Source organism: Gambusia affinis, linkage group LG15, assembly GCF_019740435.1.
Source record: "Gambusia affinis linkage group LG15, SWU_Gaff_1.0, whole genome shotgun sequence".
In the NCBI taxonomy this organism is placed as follows: Eukaryota; Metazoa; Chordata; class Actinopteri; order Cyprinodontiformes; family Poeciliidae; genus Gambusia; species Gambusia affinis.
Genome location: NC_057882.1, coordinates 26,440,679 through 26,459,274, shown reverse-complemented (window position 1 = coordinate 26,459,274; position 18,596 = coordinate 26,440,679). Strand labels below are relative to the sequence as shown.

The following is an 18,596-nucleotide window of genomic DNA, read 5'->3' as shown; positions in this document are numbered from 1 at the left end:
CTTCAGGTGATAGAAGGCCAACTTTGTAACTGTCTTTATGTGTCTCTGAAGGTTCACGTCAGAGTCCATCACTACTCCCAGGTTTCAGGCTGATCGCTGGTTTTTAGTTGTAATAACTGAAGCTGTGCACTGACTCTAGATCTATAGCTCTAGATCTATAGCTCTAGATCCTCTTTAGGTCAAAAAATAATAACTTCAGTTTTGTCTCATCCACACATTTATCTGTTCTAAGCATCTGTTCAGTGATTGGATGGGGTCAAAGGTCACCTGGTGACATCATAATGTAGAGCTGTGTGTCATCTGCATAGTTATGGTAGCTGATATTATTTCCTGTTATAACCTGAGCCAGTGGGAGCATATAGATATTGAATAAGAGGGTCCTAGGATTGAACCTTGGGGTACCCCACATGTGACCTTTGACCTCTTTGAAGAGAAGTTTCCAATTGAAACAAAGAAATCCCTGTTCTTTATGTAAGATTCAAACCAGTTAATCTCTGGACCGGAGAGTCCGATCCAACTCTCCAGTCCATTCAGTAAAATGTCCTGGTCGACACTGAGGTCCAACAGAACCAGAACCAGCACTGTGGTTCTCCCACAGTCCGTATTTATATGGATGTCATTGAACACTTTGACTAGGCCAGTCTCTGTGCTGTGGTAACCATGGAAACCAGACTGGAAGGAGTCAAAGCAGTTGGTTTAGTTAGGAAGCTGTTTAACTGTTTAAACAGCTTTTTCAATAACTTTACTGATGAATGGGAGTTTGGAGATGAATTAAAACAATGAAAAGATCATAGAAATAGGATGAATATTAAGAATACTGTATTTTAAAATGTGAGACCCAACGTTACTGTGTGGTTCAAGCGTTTTCACAACTGCAGATTGACCCTAATTTTGGGGTAATGTTTTGGATCAGTAAATTTAAAGAGCAGTTTCAGGTGGGGTGAATGTTTATAATGGAGAAGGAACTATCCAAACCAAATGGGTCTTATGGAATAAGAGACAAGTAATTGCCCCCTTATGCCACTTTTGGGGGGTAACAAACGCCATCATGTATTAGTGGTGAGAAATTAAGGCTTTTTTTCTGTTCTAAATTGTTTTAATTCAGCCATATTGAGAATTTTTGATTTGTGAAATGTCCTGCCAAAGTATCTCAGTTGGATTAAGGCCACTTTAAAACCTTCATCAATTGTTCTGAATTTTCTTTTTGAGCTGTTTAGAAGTGGTTACTGTGGATCGGCTGTTAAGCAGTCAATCACTCCACCGCCATGTTTGGTTTTAATTATGAATGGCTGCATTTGTTTTGATCAGGTCAGCAGTGTTGAGGGTCATCAAAACAGGTTTTTATTGTCAAATGTGAGATTGGCCTTTTTGTTTTATTTTATAATCCACACTGATGTTGTCCTTCAAACTTTCATGTACAATAAATATCCAGCTTGGTTTGAAGAACCTTTTTCTGCTTTTATAAGCTCAATCTTCATTTTAAATAACTTTTTTAGATTTATTCAAGTCATCTTCTATTTTAAAATGAACCTTTTCTCAAATATGAAAGTGCGACGGAAAAATCCCAGAAGAAATCTTAGTCAGTGAAAACTTTTTCAGTCTCAGACCAATGTGGACTAATTTTTGTCTCTGTGATGAAATCATGATCAGGCTTGTCACTAACAAATATTACTGGATGAAAATTATTGTGATAAATTATAACACAGTCACTTTGACACCCTTCTTAACTAGAACAACAACAACAATAATAATAATAATAATAATAATAATGCCATACTAATGCAAGTACTTGTTTAAAACTGGAATAGAGCTGCAACTAACAGTTATTTCAGTAATCGATTCAGATATTGATTATTCTGCCAATTAATTAATTCGTTAAAAAATGGCTCATTCTACAGATTTTTAATTTAGCAACTTAATACTTTATGTTACTACTGTGATAATGATTGTAAAAGCTATTCCTTTTAAGGTAACTGAGGACATTAGAATATGACTAAATATTAAATGCAGTTAATTTTTTTAGTGCATTGATATTAATTCCACTTTAAGGAAGTGAAGAAACGGATTTTAAACAGGAATGTTTTTCAAAAGGTTATTAGTGTTTGATGTGCCACGAATGCTGATTTTTGCTGATATTTTCTGATGCTATTGTGGAACAAACGGTGGAGAAAATAGCGATAAATTACATTTACAATGTGAGTTTTGGTTTTTCTTTCAAATTAAAGTTTAGATGATACATCATAAAAATCTCTTACGATAAATCACAAACGATGTGATGAATGATGACTCCTAATATTTATGCATGTTTAGTATTTTATTAATTCATTTACTGGGTTATACATTTATTCTTTGAATAAAATGTCTTTTAATAGTAAAAATAATGCGTTGGTTTAAATTTTTTGAACATGAAATTGAAATGAACATTTTGATAAATGTTTGCGATAAACGGTACAATAAATGTTTTATTGTAGAAACCATCATTCGCAGTCATGAGGCAGAATTGGTAAATTTATCATAGATATGAAACGTTAGCATAAAGCCGGTTAGCTTCTGCTTATCGACCGTCCGTCAGCTGGAGGAGTCCGTCCCTCAGCCGGCCCGCTCTCCCTATGTTTATCAGCCTCAGTGCTGAGTCTGGGTGCAGAGATAGCAGAGAAACCCGGCTGGTGCTGGGTGGAGTCCGCCAGTCCAGCATCAGAACTGAACAAACGATATCGGGTCGTTTGGTTTGTCTGCTGTTTGCTAAGCTAGTCTGACTATTGAGTTTTAGGTTTGCTAAGCTGTTTGTCCAGCATTTTGAAGTAAATGTTTCATTTTTTTTATTTTAACGGCTCTGGGGGCCTCCCTGTTTCTCCAGTTTAATTTCATTTAGTTTGTATTATTTTAAAGGTTTCTGCTGCCTTGCAGATTCGTTGCCGGTCCAGCGCCTCGGTGTCGGTTGCCGGCCCAGGTCGGGTCAGACTCTGGGTCGGTTGCCGGCACCCTGCGGTGATGTCATCGCGCTGGTCATGTGACCTTAGGCTGCGGGCGGTCTGAACAGATCTAACAGTGTTCTGCTCATGGAGGAGATGTTTTTCCTGCTGCCTTTCCTCAGCTGCTTGTTTGGAGAAACAGCAGCTTGCTCCTTATTGCAATCCTTTGTGCAACATTAACATTTCACAGTGATGAAACACTAAAAAAACACAAACCGCTTTATTCCCGGTTTAATCAAAATAAACGTCCCTGTTTCCAGAGCTGGGCAGGTTTTTTCATACCTGAGCCCATTTATTTTCCTCTCTCACTTCTTCTATAAATAAATTATAAAAATTTATTTTGAGAAAGAGGATTTTATTTCAGTCATCCTGTCTGAAGTAAAAGTTGAGAATTTTACTTTTAAAACAATTTTACCAGAAAAAATGTCTTAGAACTACAAGACGGCTGTTTTTAATGACAAAATAATGTTATTTCTGAGGTCTGTGATATTTCTATGAAACGCATTTCAGTTCTGCTGGCGGCAGAAATAATCTTTAAAGTTCTCTAAAATGGCACAATCCTCCCTTTAGTTTTACTTTCCTGATATTGTGACGTTATTCCCGTTATTAAAAAATAATCTTGGCCTGACGCCATATTTTCCTTCAGAGTGAACCAAATACATAAACAAGATGGCCGCCTATGGCGCGCTGACATCAATCTGAACTACGGGAAATATCCTGAATTTCCAAAAACTAAAATTGTTTTAAGAGTAACATTTCAGGTTATCGATGCATTTTGGATCTGGACAATTGGAGACACATAAAGACGATTTCAAAGTCAGTCTTCTGTCACCTGAAGAAAACAGAAAATTATTTCACATCCAGCAGCAACACAGCAATGAATAAATAAATCTATAATAAACTATCTGTATTTTTGCATCTACACTGGATGGCATGAGAATTTCAACCTGTCAGTTATAATTTTCTAACTAGTTCTATATTTACACTTTATTCTATTTATAGATTATTCATCAGGTTTGGGAAATCTATTCAACCGGCTGCATATTTTATTATTGTACAGATTTATCCAAGTATTGCATTTCTTGTATTAATATCTAGCCAGATGTCTAAGCAGCAGATTGTTTGATTCACTCATCAGTTTTGATTTTTGTGGAAAACTGTAAATATTAAATCTATTGTATTATTTTAAAGACGTGAATTTATTTCCAGCTGCAGCAGAAACAAAAGCCACTAGATGTGATTGTGGATTTTCTGATGAATTAAACAAAGTCAAATTTATCATTTTCATGTTGAATTTGTAGTAAATAAATGATTTTAACAGCCAGAGTGTTTATGGCTGCAGAGCCAACGTGGCACAGAGTTTATTTATAGAGCGGTGGGATTTACTGCAGCATTTGAAAGCACCATGGGAATTTCCTTTCTTCTTACAGGAGGTGTGTGTGTGTGTGTGTGTGTGTGTGTGTGTGTTTGTTTCTAATACCTTGTGGGGCCCAGGCTTCAGGCCCCACAAGGGGAAACGCTGTTTTTGGGTCAGAGGTCAGATTTAGGACTAAGGTGTGAATTGAGTTTTGGGTACAGCCTAACATACGGTTAAAGATAGCCGCACAAACACGTGTGTGTTCAGGTTTTATGAGGAAAGTCAGAAACTGAAGTTAAAGCTGCAGCTTCTGGATTAGGGGCAGAGTTTACAGAGGAAACGGTTAATGTTTGCTGAATTTAGAGCCGATTTGAAAACTAAAAACTGATCAGATTAAAAATGGAGAAACTGATGATGGTTCGCTCCACAGTACTGAGTTTCTACTGGAAAACACTCAAAGCTGCAATTTACTTCGCCTCACATTTCTTTTCAAGCAGAAGAAATGCTGGTTTGTTTATTATATTTCTCTGCTACCAGTGATTATTTTAGTAATCAGATTATAAGATGGGATCGTTCTGCAGATTTTTCAATTAATCCTTTTTTTTTTATTGCTGTGTATCTTTTATTTGTTTATCAGGAGATCATACATACGTCGATATTACATACATTTTACAAAGCTTACATGACTTCTCCGATTTTATTTTTCCTTTTTTACACACAGTTTTCTTTCCCTCTTCCCTTCCCTTTCCCCGTAGCGAACATAAATCCCCGTATTGACATAACAAAAACGAGACCAAATAAGTATAATTACGGTACATAAAAAAGAATACATCAACAACCAAAAAAATAAATAAATATTAAGAAAAAACATGGTGCTGGGTTGGAGGGGGGGGAGGCTGGACGGCATTGAGAAGCTAAAAGGCAACAACATTTCACTCAATTATTCTGTAAATTTAAGTCACATGACATGATGGGTCAGTCACATCAATCTATACATTATAAAGGCAGAGATTTTATGAATGTCATAAGAGGCGCCCACTTGTGAGTAAATTTTGCTGAATTACCTCTTACTGTCAATAGAATCTTTTCTATCCTTAAGCCTGATCTAACAGTATTAAGCCATTGAGAAGTAGATGGAGGTATAGGAGATTTCCAGCAGAGTAAAATGCAGCGTCTGGCAAGCAGAGAACAGAAAGCCAAGAGCGCCCCCTGCAGGCTGACGGATTAATTCTGGATTCCAAAAACCCCTGAGAGTGTGGAAAAGACACAGTCCCAACTCGGGCAAAAGAAAAACATACGACTTAAGTTGCAGGGAGAGGTCCGGCACCGGTCACACTGGTCCAAAATCGAAGGAAAAACTTTAGAAAGACGGGATTTTGAGAAGTGGACTCTGTTTATCACTTTAAACTGTACAAGCTGTAACCTGGCACATGGTGAGCTTTGGCGAATACTGAGAATAACTTTATCCCACCATGAGTCAGACAGTTCAACACCCAATTCACGTTCCCAAAGAGTTCTGGATTTACCCGATGAGTCGGGATCAATTCCCATAAGCTTTCCATATATATTAGAAAGGGTGATTTCAGATTGGGTTTCAAAACTAGTAGGTCGACCCATAGTGGGTCAACAGGAAGAGTTGGAAAATTTGGGAACAACGAAGAAACACAATGTCTAATTTGGAAATAGAGAAACAGATGAGAAGTAGGTAGGATAAATTTTGAGGACAACTCAGTAAAACTAAGAAATAGACCATCTTTGTAGAGATCTCTCATTGTACAGATGCCTCTCATGCCAAACTCTGTAGCCAACATTAGTGGTCGCAGGAGAAAATATAGGATTTTTCAATAACGGCATTTTATTAGAGGGAGACGTAAATTTAAAATGGGACCTAAATTGTGACCAGATCTTCAGCGTAGAGAGCACTATAGGATTTGTAGAAACAGAGGAAAGTTTAATTGGTAATGATGAATAACTGAGGCAGGTGAAAAACATGTAGATATCGATTGAATTTCAAGTTTACACAAGAACAGATTGGGTGAATTTAGCCAATAAATCAATTTATGAATATGTGAAGACCAGTAATATATTGCAAAATTGGGTAAGGAAAGGAACTGTTGCAATAGAGAAAGCCTCAATCTGGGGGCCTTATTGTTCCATAAAAATGAAGAAACCATCTGATCCAGGGACTTGAAGAACTGTTTAGGCAAGAATAAAGGGATACATTGAAGTAAAAAAAGAAATCTAGGTAGAACATTCATTTTAATAACATTAATCCTGCCAATTAGTGAAAGAGGGAGAGAGATCCATCTCCGAAAATCTGATGCAATTTGAGAGACTAGGGGGGCAAAAATCTGAGAAAACATTGAGGGCAGAGTACGAGTAATATTAATTCCCAAGTACCTAAACCCTGAAGGGCTGAGTCTAGAAGGAATGTCAGATTGCCCAAGTTCCAAAGCCAATGAATTTACTGGGTAGCATTCACTTTTAAGCAAATTTATTTTGTAGCCAGAGAACGATCCAAATTTTTCAAGAAAATCCAAAATTGGAGGAAGACTATTAGGCCTGTCACATAGCAAATTTTACTGAACGATTAATTGTCTCAAAAATTATTGCGATAAACGATAATATTGTTTGAAGACCTTTTTACTCTGATTTAATGGAAATGACATAATAATTCATGTGATTTCCTGCCAAAGATAGATACACTTTATTTTGAAAAGAACATTTAACACTGGAACTGATAAAATTAACAAAACAACCAAAAACAGAAATAAAATGGATTCTCAGTCTCCATTAACAAAAATGAATAAAAACACCAAAGTGTAAATAAATACTGGATTCAACCAAAAGAGTTCAGATTATGAAGTCTGTAAACCATATTGTCCTTCAGTAATCATTAGATTTAAATAGAGAAGATGGAACATCGACTACCTGATGCAATAGTTCACACTACACGTTAGTTCACTCCTACATTTTCCCCTTAAGACAATCTGAGAACGTTGATGTTCTCAGATTGTCTCTTAACAATTTCATAACCGATCATCCTGTAGTGTGTGGTGTGTTACGGTAGATCGTTGTGGCGCTCCGATCTAAATCAGGGGTTTTCCCCACTGGGAGCTTAACGCAGCCTGTTGAATGTGACAGGTAGCCAATCAGAAAGCCGGATTCTCCTCCTGCTTTCTGAGGGGAAATTACAGAGGGGAATCCCAAACAGCTGACACGGAGCAACCCGAAGTCCAGCGGACATTGGAGATGATATGTGGAAACAACATTAATGTTTGTAAAACATTTGGTGTAAAGAATATAGAAATGATGAGGGGAGGAGTTGGAGCCAAATTGGTACCAGTTGATGAACCCGGTAACTTTTCAGCTGTTCTTCGTTAACGTGACATAAAAAGGTTCTAATGATTTTCATTCAGTCAGGATGTTACGCTGACACTAGAGACACATGCACTGCAGGTAGATTGTAGTAAAGCATTGATTAATGCCTGGTTTTAAAATGACTTCACTGGACTTGGAGCCATTATTTTGTGCCCATTGTTGGACACCACACGGCCCGATGGAACCCGATGGAACCGTTCTACCTAGGATTTCTGTGGGCTAATGTGTGATCTCTCAGGTTTTGGAAATGGGCCGACAATCGGCCGACAGCTCTAAGATGGTGTAGTGTGAACTGGACATTACACTGAGGAAATGAGGAAGGGAGGGTCAGTGGAGAGCAGCGGAGTTGAACCTTTTTTCATTCAGTGTCATCAACAGAAAGAGAAAAAGGCTGGAAGAGACGATAATTAAAATGACCTCGATAGTTTAATTTATTGTACGATTAATCGATCTATCGTTTATCGCAACAGGCCTAAAGACTGTGTAAAGGATCCGAAACATATAAGAGAAGGTCGTCTGCATATAAGGAGAGTTTAAGTTCAACACCAGAGCGGATAATTCCATGGAAAGAAGAGAGGGATCTTAGCGCAGCAGAAAGAGGTTCAATGGCTAACGCAAACAAGAGAGGAGAAAGAGGACAACCCTGTCTAGTACCACGTCCCAACGGAAAATAATCAGATTGGACGGAGTTAGTGACAATACAAGTTTGAGGAGATGGATAAAGTAGCTTGATCCAGGCCAAAAACCTCCCTCCAAAACCAAACCTATCGAGAACGGCAGAGAGGCAGAGAGGTACTGCCATTCCACTCGATCAAAGGCTTTCTTGGCGTCAAGAGAAATGATCGCCTCCAGAGACGTGGGGGAATGAACTGAGAAAATTGCATTCAATACTGTACAAATATTAAACAAATGACGACCTTTGATGAATCCATTCTGTTCATGCGAAATAATCTGAGGAAGCACCATCTCAAGCCGAGTAGCGAGTATTTTAGCTAAAATCTTAAAATCCACATTTAAGAACGACAGGGCTGCAACTAACAATTAATTTAATATAATTGAACATTCTGCAGATTTTCATTTAACCACTTAAGATTTTTTTACAAAATGCTCCCTTGAACTTCTGAAAATTAAACTTACAAATTATTTTACCTGAAAGAAAAATTAAAGGTAATCAAAAGGAGAATATTATAATATTATCTACAGAAGTCTGCCTTCCCTGTTTGAGAAAACTAAATGAATCAACTGCAAGATTCCAACATCAGGAGTTGATTCCCTTTTACTCCATTTCTCAATGCTGAGCTGTTAAGAGTTCAAAGGTCAAGCTAATGTGGCTAGCCTGCAGAAACGCTTCATTGCTGCAGCTGAGGCAGAAAACATTCACTGAGTTCAGTTAGTCTGGAGGCAGATTCAACCAGATTAACCGGATTACGTCTGATTAAACCTGAACCCAAACATTCACCTGAGAGAATCCACACGGCGTCCAGTATGTGGACGTCCCGTTGTTAGTGACTGCATGTGTACAATTAACTGATTTTAAGGGGATCTGTTTTGCCAATTTCACATTTTGGATGTTTTAAAACTTTTATTTGTGTCTTGGCTGTGTTAAGGAAATAATTTTGATTATTATTTTATTAAGAAATTAAGCAAAGAATATAACAATGACTCCCCTGGCTGGTCCAGGGAAGAAAAGATGAAGGTACATCCACCAGCCCTCTTGCAGAGATGGGAGCAACAGGGAGAATCCCAGCGGTTTCAGTTTAATTCACAACTCTGGTATTTGACCTGCAGACTGACCTGCAGACTGACCTGCAGACTGACCTGCAGACTGACTTGGACGGTTCAAACGCTGGTCAGAAATCAGAAATACCATTTATTATGTGTTTCCAGAGAGCTGCCTCCAACATGAAAGGTGCTTTATGGCTAAAATTGATTGATTGAAATAAAACAAACTTGGACATAACGCTGCTTCTAAACAGAACAAACTCTTTAAAAACAGACGTCTTACCAATAAGTTCATGTTTTCAGAATATAACGTCACAACTGGGCTCTTGTCTAGCAACCGCAGCTGTTCTCCAGCGTTTAGTCAGCTGGTTTTCCCGCTGTACAATGGCTGCTGGAAAAGACAGAGTTTAGCTGTTGACTTGCTGCATTCTGGCTGGCTGTGCAGGAGGCTCCACTAATGCTTTTCAAAGATGTATGGTTGTATAACTGTGGATCTGTTTGCAGCCATTTTGCTGTGAGTGTAAAAGTTGAGTTGGGGGCGTGGCCAGCAGCAGCTTGTTTGGATTTAAAGCGACAGAGACCCTGAAACAGCTCAGACTGAAACCTGATTATCTGAGAATGATTTAGAGTAAAACATATGAACATGTTTTGAATAGGCCGATCCTAACCTGTTACAGGAAGCAGACTGAATCACCTTTGAGCTTTAACAAGAGAAACTGTGAAGTTTCTAAATAAATGTGTGTTTGGTGACCAATTTATATTTTCTTTTGTTGCGTTTGAATTTTATTTTGGAAAGCAGAAATCCTGTTTTAATGTCGGCCATCTTTCTTTATTTCCAGCAGAGTCGAGCGGCCCGGCCAAAGTGGTCAGAGCGGGGAATCCACCCAAAGCCAGGCGAGGAGGAAAGGTAACATTCTCAGCGTTTAGAGCGCTGCTCTCCTGAAGGCAGGAAAAATAACCAACAGTGAGAAACACGGAGCGATGGAGCGGCAGCTCGTCAGGCTGTCTGACCTCTGACCCTGCAGCCCACAGCCTGACTGCCATCGGGCTCTGGAAACGGCCCAGAAACCTCTGGAAGCCAGAGCCAGTCAGTTCCAGGAAGGAAATGATATCTGCTGCTCCACTTCCTGTTTCACTTCCTGTTCAAATGTCTGAATGCTGTCGCTTCCTTCCTTCCTTCCTTGTAAGCCGAAGCAACTCTAAGGTCAGAAACGACCGTCAGCCGTTTGTCGGCCATATTGTTTGGTGATGTCATCGGCTCAGATGGACAGAAAGCGAAGAATATTAAAATCTTTCAGGTTGAATCCAGTGTTCAGTCACTGGCTGCTGTTATCAATTAATTTAATGTTTGATTTTTGAACATTTAATTTTTCCACCAATTAACTCTTTGGGTTTCCATAGTTACAAGTGATGTCATCACACCCAGAGCCGCCATCTTGTTTTACACTTTCTGTTTATTTGGACATTGAATTTAGATCAACTCTGCTGGAATACATAGATGTTGAATATAATGTAGGGTTAGGTGAATGTTTTTATGTTTTCACCAAAATAGAGTTAAAATTTTAGGAGATCGTAATTTTATAAAAATCATTTTCCTTTTGTAATATTTAGATATTTTTCTGGTAAAATTGCATTTTTATTCTAATATTCTGAATTTGTTAAGTATTTGAACTTACTGAATCTCAGAATAAAAGCCTCTTTTTAAAATATTTTATGTTATTTTTATTTGTGTGTTATTGTAGATTTGTAAAGTTGGTGATATTTAAAATTTTTCTCGTTTTTGTTCCAGGTTGGAGATTTTGGCGACACCAACAGCTGGCCGACTCCAGGAGAGATCGCAACGAAAGACATGCAGGTAGTTCATGCTGGGGCTAGAAAGGGGCGGGGCTAGAAAGGGGCGGGGCCTATAGACCCCCTGCAGACCGTGAGTCGTACGACGGTTTGTTTGTTGTTTTGAGTTTTTCTTGGTTTGTTTAGATGAAAATAAATTGAATCTTCAATCTGAGTTTCGTCTGAAACTCAAGTTGAAGATTCCGGTTTCTCGGTTCCTCTGATTGGCCCCCGCCGGCCGGCCCTCTAATTTATAGCTAAAATTGTTTGATTGATTGAAATAAAACAAAGTTTGACATAACAGCTGCTTCAAAACAGAACAAACTCTTAAAAAAATCTGACGTTTTAGCAATAAGTTTGTGTTTTTTAATGTCTGGAAAAAAGTCATTTCATAAACCTTCAGAATATAACATCACAACTGGGCTGTTGCCTAGCAACTGCAGCTATACTCCAGTAGTTGGACAGCTGGTTTTCCTCTGTACAATGGCTGCTGGAAAACACAAGAGTTTAGTTATTGCTGCATTCTGGTTGGCTGTGCAGGAGGCTCAACTAATGCTTTTCAAAGCCATACGGCTGTATAACTGCATATGTTTGCAGCCGCCGGCCAACCTCTGATTGGCCGGCGGCTCTTTCTGCAGTCAGAGATGTGAGCGGGTCGGATAAACAGAAAGGAAAGAAAAGTTAAAATGTGAAGCGTACAGAAATGATTTTATGATCCGACCCACTGCCAGCCAGAGCACTTGAACAGTTAAAACATTAATAAAATTGTGTTTCATGAAGCAAATTGTATAATTATTTGGTAAACGAAACGCAGCTGGTGAGGATGAAGCCTGAGAAACGTTTCATGTTGGTTAGCTTCTTGCTTTAGCGTTCACTGCAAAAACACAAAACCTGACCAACTATTTCTGTCCAGTTTGTGCTGAAAATATCCTGAAATAAGATAAAACTAACTGAAGCAGAGGTGGGGAGTAACCTTGACTTTAGTAACTTTCTGGACAAAATGTACTTTCAGGAGGATTTTCACTCCGTTGTATCTTTTGTAAACTCAAACCGTCTCATTGAAAAACGTGAATTTTTACTTAAGTTAAACTTATTTTCCTGCCTGCGGTTTGAGTGATTACCTGGCCACCAGATGTCAGCTGCTGGGATTCTCCTCACCATTTCTTCCTTAGTTTGATTTACTCTGTGAACAATACGGCGCCGCGAGTAGCCATGGTAACCAGCTCTATTTTGGGCGGCCCGGTGGCGCTAACAGGCCGGATCGTGTCGTCGGTCCCAGGAATAACCTCCAGGTCCGGTGGCAGAACGGAGCGGTCGGAGGCAGGATGTCCTTCTAGGGCCGCCATAGAGACCCGGCCGGTCCGAGCCGCTGCTATTCTTAGTGCTGCCGGGCCGGGGCGTCCGTCACGTTCACCGCCGTAACTCAGAGCCCGGCGGCGGCGAGCCAACACGCCGAGACACACTGGGATGAACCCGGAGTTCTCCCTGCCGGTCTGGGATCATGGCTGACATTTTACTGCACATTTAGACGTTTTCTCAGGATGGTTCAATAAAGGAATCAAGATCTGTTTTTGGTTCTTCATTCAAACAAGTTAAATTTATTAGAGAATATTTCAGCAACACAAACGGCTTCATACAGCAACCAGTTATGAATAAACATCAGATGAACATATTGATCAGTGTTTAATTCATTTTTAATTAAAGCAGATCCAACCAGCTGGGTGTTAGTCTGGATTTAAAGGAACTCGGTGTTTCTGCTGTTTGCTCCAGATCTGTGGGTCATAGAAGCTGAAAGCTTCATCTGTGAAGACGCTGCTGCAGGAATCAAACGCCTGGATGAGTTTCTCTGGTCTCAGACTTTAGTCTCTGGTTCTGGAAAAGTTCTGCAGCAGCTAGAAGGCCCACTGTGGAACCCAGGGGTCAGAGGTCAGCCTGATCTCTGGTTTACAGCTGGAACAACTGAAGCTCTGATGACTCTAGATCTATAGCTCTAAATTGTTCCTCTTTAGGAGAGAAAATGAAAACTTTCTGAGTCCGTGGAACTTCTGCAGGGACGTTTGACGTCTCCCAGCCAGCGGCGCCGCTAACGCTAAACATGCTAACAGTGTAAACAAACCGTTAGCAGTCATCTTCACTTCCAACTGAGATAATTATTTTACTTTATTTAATGGGTTTTTTTTTAAAGTTCAGTAATAAATTGAAAAATGTTTGATCAGAGCAGAAAATGATCTCAGCAGAATAATATAATATAAAGTGTTTTATTGACCAACTCCATCACAAAACATGTTACTGGATGATAAATTGACCCAGAAATTACAATAATATCATTAGGATCCATTATCCTGTAATACAAGAACTATTTTATTATTTTTTTCCCCCACCAGGGGGTCTTTTTGTGGCTCTAGTGTCCCTTATTCCACAGTAGGCTGACAGGGAAAGGGGGGAAGACATGCAACATATGTCGTCGGGTCTGGGAATCGAACCCGCGACGGCCGCGTCGAGGACTGAGGGCCTCCAAACGTGGGGCGCGCTGACCTCTACGCCACCGGAGCACGCCCCACACAAGAACAAATTCTTAAAGATGAATGAACTTTAAATACTTGTTAAAATTTAATGTTGGAACTGGAAGACATTTTAAATATCCAAAACAAAACAGAAACAACAAATGAAATGAATTATAAAGTCTCTGGAAACAAAATTATCCTTAAACCGCACAAAGAGAAACGCTAAACCATGTAAATGTCAGTTAATGATTTTGTTTGAATTTATTGACTGATGACCTTGCGTTGACCTCTGAGCAGCAGTGGTCAGTTTCCTCACATAAAGAGGCAGCGACCTGCTGAAGGTCTTCTTTTTCTTTTCGGTTTGTCGTTATGAAGCAACAGAAGTGACTCGGCAAAACGAGTCTCTGCTTTCTGTGACTCGGCAAAACGAGTCTCTGCTTTCTGTGACTCGGCAAAACGAGTCTCTGCTTTCTGTGACTCGGCAAAACGAGTCTCTCCTCTCAGTTGGCTTTTCTTTTCAGTTAAATTCAGAGAAGCTGACTGGCTCTGATCCGGTGTGTGGAAAGTTTAGGAAGCGTTTAGTTGTTTCCTCTGGGGGATTTTAACCGTTACACCGGCAGATGCTTCTGCTCTCGGAGCTTGTGTAACTCTGACGTGGCGTTTTGGAGGAACCGTAACGCCTCCAGGTCCCATGGCGCTGAGAGTGACTTGCAGCAGCTTGCTGTGTGTGTGTGTGTGTGTGTGTGTGTGTGTGTGTGTGTGTGTGGGGTGGGGGGATCCTGTCTAAACTGCTCTTCCCTCCCTGTGTTCAGATGGAGGCAGTGGGACAGAGCGCCTCCGACCCGCCGCCTCTCAGGCCGGTCAGAGACTCGTGGAGAATCGCTGTAAGTTCAGCTTCTTAACTCCCCATAAGGCCAGAAATTAAAAATCCTGCAAGCAGGAGGAGAAGAAGCTGCTTTCTCCTGATTGTGCAACACTAAACACACACGTTGAACAAACAGAGAAAATCGATTTGGGGAACGTTGCTGTTGGCAGAGCACCGACCCAAAGAACCCGGCAGATAAAACCCATTTCAGGCCAAAGGTTCACATGCAGGCTGTTTCAATCATTGGCTTTATAATGTTTGACTCCATTTTTAGATTTTCACAGACATGCTTCTGTTTTTGTCTAAATATGAGAACTGAAATTGGAGGAAACATTTAGTTTGATTCGGTCATTTTGATTAAATCACTTTCTTCTAGAACCCTTAAGATCCAGATTTGAAAGTTTCCAGCTGGTCAGACTTTAGTTTAGTATTTGTTAAAGAAGGTCTGTTATGAAAAATTCACATTTTTGTTCCATTTGAGACTCAACAGAACAAACACGTAAAAAATACCCAGATGTTTCTGGGAAATAAATTCATGATTGTTGGTCATGGAAAAAAGGCTGCTTAAAAAAAAACTGCACTGTTGCTTAGCAACTCTAGCCCGTTGCCTAGCAACCCCAGCTATTCTCCAGCATTTGGTCAGCTGGTTTTTCGCTGTACAATGGCTGCTGGAAAAGACAAGAGTTTAGTTGTTGACTTGCTGCATTCTGGTTGGCTGTACAGGAGGCTCCACTAATGCTTTTCAAGATGTACGGATGTATAATTGTTTGTCTGTTTGCAGCCATTTTGTTGAGTGTAAACATTGAGTTGGGGGCGTGGCCAGCAGCAGCTTGTTTGGATTTAAAGCGACAGAGACCCTGAAACAGCTCAGACTGAAACCTGATTATCTGAGAATCATTTAGAGTAAAGAGTATAATTAACATGTTTGGAATAGACCATATGCTGCTCTTTTAATTTTACTGCATTAATACAACTGTAATATTATTTATAGGGACTTTAATTCAGACAAATATATAATAAAACAGGAAAAGTTAAAAATATTCAAGCAGTTTGATTATATTGCATGTAATTTTTAACAGCCTCTTAAGTCTGTGCTCTTTAAGGAAGAGAAGAGGAGATAATTTTATCTGAAAACAAAGATTATTCATATTTTTGGTCCCTCATATATTCATCAATATGAAAAATATATTTAAAAACAGGTAAAGTTGTTTGTTCAAACATTTCAGATTCAGAAAGTGTCAACAAATCTAAAGGTTGAATATTTAATCTGTCCAGCTTCATTTCCAGTGATCATGTAAATTATTAAAGGTCAAACAATTAAATCAAAAGAACAAAAGTGACTCAACAATCTTAACCTGTTTGTGAAACAGAAGTTTGGTGAAGATGCTTCTGGTTTAAAAGTTTAAAGTTTTCCCGTTTGCTGCAATCCCAGTTTTTCCAGCCGGTTCTCGACTCGTTCTTGAATGCAGCGCATGAATCCAAAGCGTTCTGGGTTGTGTGTGTGTGTGTGTGTGTGTGTGTGTGTGTGTGTGTGTGTGTGACCTCAGGCACCGTTTCCTGTCAGAACAGTCGCCATGTTTTGCTCTGCTGTAGTCAAATGTTGTGAATTCGTGCAAATCCTCTTGTTCCTCTTTAATGAAACATTTAATTCACTTTCTGCTCTTTTAGCTCCATATTTGGTCCAGATGACACAGGAAGTTCATATTACTGATTTCTTTTGTGTGTATTTGTGGAGTATTTAGAAACTATTGAAAATAAAATATTTCTGTATTTTATTTTTCTTAAGCAGATTTTACCTGGAGTTGCTGCTGAATGTTTTAGCTGCTGATTCTCTGGAAAGATTTTCTTTGTTTTATGGGAACAAATCCAGCAGCTTGTAAATCCTGTATTTTTAATATTCAGTTTATTAAAATAATCTCCAGAAAATGTCAGTAAATCCGTTTCTACCGCTGCTCTGCTCAGCGATGGCGTCTTCACGGCTGCGTGGCGTTTGAGCCGCTACAGACAGGAGGTGGGACCTTTGGAAAGATGAAACTAAATAAGAAAACAGCAACGTTTTGGTTGATTACACTGGAGTTCAGTTCTGATCCCAAAGTTTAGACGGTTTTTCCACAGGATGTCGGCTGATTGTTTTTAGAAAATCCTTTTCCATCTGGTTTATCTGCGTCGTTGTAACCGTTGCTTGGTTTGAATTTTTGCATGTGAATGAATGAAACGAGCTTTGAGTTGCTGCTGTTTTATTGCTGAAGCTTCACTTTGACTTGGAGGAGTTGGAGAAGCTGCTGCATCGTTTGGGCTCGCTGCGTTCAACACGTTTCAGTTTGAAGGTTTGGAGATTCCAGCTGTTGGACACAAAGTACTAATTCTGCAAATGGTTTCTGTTTTTAAGGGTCCCAAAAGGTCGGCGGCTAAGAAGGAGCCAAAGGACAAGAGGGAGAGCAACGAGGAGAGCAAGGAGAACCTGAAGGCCAAATCCGACGACTCGGGAGAGGAGAAGAACGGCGACGACGACCCGCAGAAGAACGGGCCAAAGAAAAAAGGTCAAATACTCAAAACACCAAAGAAAAGTTCAACATGTTAGCTGGAGCTAACGTCTTCACACAGTGGACCGATTCTCGCACTAGGAGAAGAAAAATTCCGACACAAACCCAGCTGAAGTATGGTGGTGGCAGCATCATGCTGTGGGGGTGAGGGTTATAAATTAGATGACATCATGAGGAACGAACACGATGTCGACATGAACCAGGAAGTTAAATTTGTTCTTCCAGACGGACAAAAACAAAGTTCTTCAGATTAATCTTATTTTTTGCTTTTTAAGATCCAATTTCTGGGATGAACTCTTTGGGTTTCCGTAGTTCAGTGATGTCATCGCAGCCAGAGCCGCCATCTTGTTTGACCAATTTGTTTTACATTTATTAGGCCCAGATTCTGATTATTATTTTTTAATTAATAAAGTCATAATATTAGAAGAATAAAGCAGAACCAGAAGAATCATGTTTTAACACAAACATCACTTTATTATCAGCAGGTTCTGAAACGTTGGAACATGAACTGAATCTGTTTGGAAAGAATCACATGAAATGAACTGATCATGTCTGAATTCTCACAATTAAACAATAATTATAATACTGCATAGTCCGGCTCACAGAAAGGATTTCCTGTCATTTGTTTCTGTTTTAGAAAAGAAAGTGAGAAAAACATCTGATTTCTAATCTGATTGGGTTTGAAAACATCTGATCTTATTGAGAAGCTCCAGTAAAGAGCTGGATCCAGTTAAACCAGTTCTGCCAGAAACTACTGAGAATATTTAGGAAGAAAAATTTAAATGCAATTTTACCAAATTTCAGTAATTCTGACGTTCTGTAAATAAAAATAATTCAGCTCTAACAGGAAATGTTTGATCTTTTTCTTTTGTTTTTCATCTTTTAACTGAACTTCCAGCGGCTCTCTGCTGCGCCCTGCTGGCCAGCTGAGGTACTGCAGCAGCATTCTGCATTTTGAAGAGAAACTTTCCTGTGAAAAAAGCTGCAGATGTTGAGTTTTCCTGAAATCTGATTCTCTTCTTCAGAGAATCTGTTCTCAGAGTTTTTCAGAGTTTAGGATATTGGAGAGAAAAATGTCATAAACTTGATAAGTTCTTGATTAGGATTGAAGCGATTAATCCTATTCATTATGGTTAATCAATTATTGTTGTAATGAGTAGTTAACTAGAGTTTAAAGACTCAAAAACGACCACAGGATGATAAAACACTGGGAGCAGGAAGTTTTTCTGTAAATCTGCTCCAGACTGAACTCCTCTGTAGTTTTAGCTTCACCAGGTTCAAATTCTGTGAAATGAATCCATTATTAGTCGCCTTTGAAGAATTGGTTAATTGACCACAGGAACGTCTGTCTTGATTTCTACAGATGGTCAAAGGAATGAAAGGTTGTTTAATAAATGAGTGGAATAAATATTATTGACATCT

At 39.3% G+C, this 18,596-nt stretch overlaps 1 protein-coding gene across 4 annotated transcripts in view; it reads left to right on the top strand.

Annotated features, from left to right (window-relative positions):
- The window catches only part of larp1 (La ribonucleoprotein 1, translational regulator), a 33,773-nt gene that overhangs the window by 2,274 nt on the left and 12,903 nt on the right, over positions 1 to 18,596 (top strand). Inside the window, exons 2-5 of one of the 4 annotated variants that reach the window (XM_044140480.1) lie at positions 10,275 to 10,339; positions 11,222 to 11,287; positions 14,579 to 14,650; positions 17,021 to 17,171. In XM_044140480.1, coding sequence (XP_043996415.1) covers positions 10,275 to 10,339; positions 11,222 to 11,287; positions 14,579 to 14,650; positions 17,021 to 17,171 — 354 coding nt within the window. Of the gene's footprint in view, positions 1 to 10,271; positions 10,340 to 11,221; positions 11,288 to 14,578; positions 14,651 to 17,020; positions 17,172 to 18,596 lie in introns of all 4 variants that reach the window. The other 3 variants (XM_044140479.1, XM_044140482.1, XM_044140481.1) reach the window with 3 other exon arrangements.